Genomic DNA, 4,608 nt, shown 5'->3' with positions numbered 1-4,608 from the left:
TAATTCTTAATTAATGAAGATAGCAAACCTTTTGGCTGATTTAAAGAAAGAAAAGGTGTGTATGTAAAATAAGTAATCCATGTGTTCAACAATGCAATCATTGTTTATACGTGCAATTTTGATCATAATTATTTCTCCGAATGTCCCTCTTAGAATAAGAATACACATACACAAAAGCGTACTACGTATATTGTTGCTTGATTTGGAATTAAGCGGCGTGAGGAAACGACCAAACGCAGAAAAACCTATCCCAGCCGACGATCGATCGGTACCCTTTGACGCGTGGGCCCGATGCCCTTTCCCTTTTCCGTCTAAATTGTTTCCACCGCCAGAGGACCAAACAAACCAAACAACCCCTCCTAAATTATTCATATTATAAATACAGGACACTATTAGCAGCGACACCGCTTCTTCCTAAAACCCCCTCACTTTCCTTTCCCACCACCAAGAACAGAGCACCACGTCTCAAAAAAAAGAACAGAGCACCATCGCCAGAGCAGAGCAGAGCAGCCATGGCCGCCCCTCCAACTCCTATCCTGCCTCCTAAACCCCACTCGTAACTCGTACCCAATCCTCCACCACCACGATGAAGCTGGCCGTGGAGATCTCGGACGCGTCGGACCTTCCCCCGAAGGACAACGCGGCCACCTGCAACGCCTTCGTCGAGGTCGACTTCGACGGCCAGAAGCAGCGCACCGCCACCCGGCCCGCCGACCGCTCCCCACAGTGGAACGAGACCCTCCTCTTCGACGTCCGCGATGATCCGGACCCGGGCCGGCTCCCCTCGATCCCCGCCGTCGAGGTGTCCGTGCTCCACGACCGCCGCCTCAGCGACCACAACGCGGTCCGCCCCAGCGCCTTCCTCGGCCGCGTCCGCCTCACCGGGGACTCCTTCGCGCCGTCGCCCGACGAGGCGGTGGTCCAGAGGTACCCGCTCGAAAAGCGCGGGCTCTTCTCCCGCGTGTCCGGGGACATCGCGCTCCGCCTCTACCTGCTGGATGGTCGTGATCGCGCCGACGGTGCCGCCGCAGCAGCAGCTGCTGCTAATTCTAGTTCCGCTGCTCCCACGATGATGAACAACGTAGATCAAAATCAGCGGCGCGCCGACCCCGCAGCCGCAAGCATGGACCCCGAGAGGGTCGTCAGGAACGCGTTCGCCGCCGCCCCATCCGAGGCGGCGCGGACGCCGGCGGCCGAGTCCATGGGAAAGAGCAGCCACGAGCCGCGCGTGTTCCGCTCGATACCGGCCTCTTCCTCCGAGCCACGACGCGCCACGCTGCACGCCATGGCAGCGCCGCCTCCACCACCGGGGCAGACGGTGGTCATGCCGCGCCCCGCAGGCCCGCCACCAGCCCAACCACCAGGCTCCGCGTACGGCCTGGTGGAGACGAGGCCTCCGCTCCCAGCGAAAATGGGTCCGCGCTCGTCGGCGGCGAAGATCGCGTCCACCTACGACATGGTGGAGCCCATGACGTACCTCTACGTGACCGTCGTCAAGGCCCGGGACCTTCCCACCATGGACATCACGGGCTCGCTGGACCCGTACGTGGAGGTGAAGCTGGGCAACTTCAAGGGCGTGACGCGGCACCTGGAGAAGAACTCCAACCCGGTGTGGCGCCAGACGTTCGCCTTCTCCGGCGCGCACCTGCAGTCCAGCCAGCTGGAGGTCATCGTCAAGGACAAGGACGTCCTCCGCGACGACTTCGTCGGCCGTGTCGTCTTCGACATGTCCGACATTCCCAGCAGGCTGCCGCCCGACTCGCCGCTCGCGCCGCAGTGGTACCGCCTCGCCGACGCGCACGGCAACAAGATGCAGCATGGCGGCCACCATGGGTACGGCGAGATCATGCTGGCGGTGTGGCTGGGCACGCAGGCCGACGAGGCGTTCCCGGAGGCGTGGCACTCGGACGCGCACTCGCTTTCTCAGGAAGGCCTCACCAACACGCGCTCCAAGGTTTACTACTCGCCAAAGCTCATCTACCTCAAGCTCTCCGTCATCGCCGCGCAGGACCTGATCCCCGCCGAGAAGGGCCGGCCTCTCGCGGCCACCATCGCCAAGATCCAGATGGGGAACCAGATCCGGCGGACCAGGCCGCAGAGCGGGACGGCGAACCCGATATGGAGCGAGGAGTTCATGTTCGTCGCCAGCGAGCCGTTCGAGGACCCGCTGGTGGTGACTGTGGAGGAGAGGGTCGCCGCCGGCCGCGACGAGCCCATCGGCCGCCTGATCATCCCCGTCAATTCGCCGTACGTGCCGCGCAACGACCTGGCGAAATCCGTTCCGTCGAAATGGTTCAGCCTGTCGCGCGGGATGACGATGGAGGAGGCGGCGGCCGACGTGACCAGCAGCATCAAGAACAGGGAGTCGTCCAAGACGTTCGCCAGCAAGATCCACCTGAAGATGAGCCTGGAGACGGCGTACCACGTGTTGGACGAGTCGACGCACTACAGCAGCGACCTGCAGCCGGCGGCCAAGAAGCTGCGGAAGAGCGCCATTGGCATCCTCGAGGTTGGCATTCTCAGCGCGCTCGGCCTCGGCGGCAACAAGAACCCGTACTGTGTGGCCAAGTACGGCTCCAAGTGGGTGCGCACGCGCACGCTGCTGTTCACGGCGGCGCCGCAGTGGAACGAGCAGTACACGTGGGAGGTGTTCGACCTCAGCACCGTCATCACCGTCGCGGTGTTCGACAACGCCAACCTCCACCACGGCCACGGCCACGAGCCCAGCAAGGACCAGAGGATCGGCAAGGTGCGCGTCCGGCTCGCCACGCTGGAGACCGACAGGGTGTACACGCACTACTACCCTCTGATGGCGCTCACCCCGTCGGGGCTGAAGAAGACGGGGGAGCTCCACCTAGCCGTCCGGTTCACGTGCACGGCGTGGGCCAACATGCTGGCGCAGTACGGCCGGCCGCTGCTGCCGAAGATGCATTACACGAACCCGATTTCGGTGCTGCAGCTGGACTACCTCCGGTTCCAAGCGATGCAGATGGTGGCGACGCGTCTAGGCAGGGCGGAGCCGCCGCTGCGGAGGGAGGTGGTGGAGTACATGCTCGACGTTGACTCGCACATGTTCAGCCTACGGCGCAGCAAGGCCAACTTCTACCGGATCATCTCCCTCTTCTCCGGCGCCGTCGCCGTGGGGAGATGGTTCGACGGCATCTGCAAGTGGAAGAACCCACTGACGACGATCCTGGTCCACGTGCTCTTCCTCATCCTGGTGTGCTACCCGGAGCTGATCCTGCCCACGGTGTTTCTATACCTGTTCATGATCGGGGTGTGGAACTACCGGCGGCGGCCGCGCAAGCCGCCCCACATGGACACCGTGCTGTCGCACGCGGAGCTTGCCCACCCGGACGAGCTTGATGAGGAGTTCGACACGTTCCCGACGTCCAAGCCGAGCGACGTTGTTCGGATGCGGTACGACCGGCTGCGGAGCGTCGCCGGCAGGGTGCAGACGGTGGTCGGCGACCTGGCCATGCAGGGGGAGCGCGCCCAGTCACTGCTCAGCTGGCGGGACCCCAGGGCCACGGCGATCTTCATCACGCTGTCACTGGTGGTGGCGATCGTGCTGTACGTGACGCCGTTCCAGGTGGTGGCCGTCGTCGCCGGCCTGTACTTACTCCGCCACCCACGGTTCAGAAGCAAGCAGCCGTCCGTGCCGTTCAACTTCTACAAGAGGCTCCCGGCCAAGGGCGACATGCTCCTATGACCTGGAAAATCTCTTTCTTCTCTCTTTTTTGCATAGAGCTACTACCACGTTAGTGGTCAATTACATTTACAGGTTCAGTATGAATATAGTCACAACTACACTATCAGTACTACATAAGACTACGATCAATCACTTTCTTTGTGTTAAAAAAAATAAGTGGAGCAATTACGGTTAAGGTTGGAACAGATATACTAGATACTCTGAACATTCAGAAGGTTCCTCTGCAATTATTAAATTGAGTTGGGAAAGGAAGAGAACAAAGCAGCAGATGCAACATTCTTTTCATCCAAATGTTTCTGCGTGTTCCACTACACTGGATGGTGGTGTGTATATTCCATTGTGTCCTTTGCCTCTACACAAGTCCATGTGCAATGTGTAAAGGACATTCTTCTTCTTCTTCTCCTTTGGATACGTGCAGCGTGCGCAGTAAAGTTGCTCAAGCTAACAAGAATAAAGCGTCCCTTGATGTTCCTATCCTATTTTGTTTCCAACTACTGTTGCTGGTACATACTAGATATTCTCCATATTCCCTTTTATCTTATTGACAAAGTAGCTGTACTGCCAAGGTGAACCGTATATACTACTCCATAGCATTAGCCTTTGCAAAAGCAGATTGTCGTAATCTCTGTCTACGCATCTACATTCCGTTGATCAAATTAGACAACTGGTAGCACGTATCTGGAAGGCTCCAAAGTCCGAACAGACAATTTAATTAGGCACAAAAGTTGGGTTTGTTGCTTCCTAGTGGTAGGGCATGCATTCCATTGCCCTCCCATGGCAATTCTATTTTAGCTCAAGTGGCCACTCTCTGCACGATCACTTCGATTTGGCTGTCCAATCCAATTATCCAAAACTGAAGAATGCCCATGTAAAGCTAGCTACAGAGCTAGCAATCA

General features: G+C 58.6%; 1 protein-coding gene across 1 annotated transcript; it reads left to right on the top strand.

Moving 5' to 3' along the window:
• Positions 1-501: 501 nt before the first annotated feature.
• Positions 502-3,988, top strand: LOC124666586 (FT-interacting protein 3-like). Its single transcript, XM_047203926.1, has one exon. It carries the CDS (start codon positions 587-589, stop codon positions 3,710-3,712), a length of 3,126 nt encoding a protein of 1,041 aa, XP_047059882.1. The 5' UTR covers positions 502-586; the 3' UTR covers positions 3,713-3,988.
• Positions 3,989-4,608: the final 620 nt, after the last annotated feature.

This window comes from Lolium rigidum, chromosome 6 (genome assembly GCF_022539505.1).
Source record: "Lolium rigidum isolate FL_2022 chromosome 6, APGP_CSIRO_Lrig_0.1, whole genome shotgun sequence".
Classification (NCBI taxonomy): domain Eukaryota; kingdom Viridiplantae; phylum Streptophyta; class Magnoliopsida; order Poales; family Poaceae; genus Lolium; species Lolium rigidum.
The sequence above is the reverse complement of the archived record's forward strand: the minus strand, read 5'-3'. Positions and strand labels throughout refer to the sequence as shown.

Bases quoted from the DNA above. Each gene is read 5' to 3' on its own strand.
- LOC124666586 (XM_047203926.1), top strand. From the start codon at position 587: ATGAAGCTGGCCGTGGAGATCTCGGACGCGTCGGACCTTCCCCCGAAG.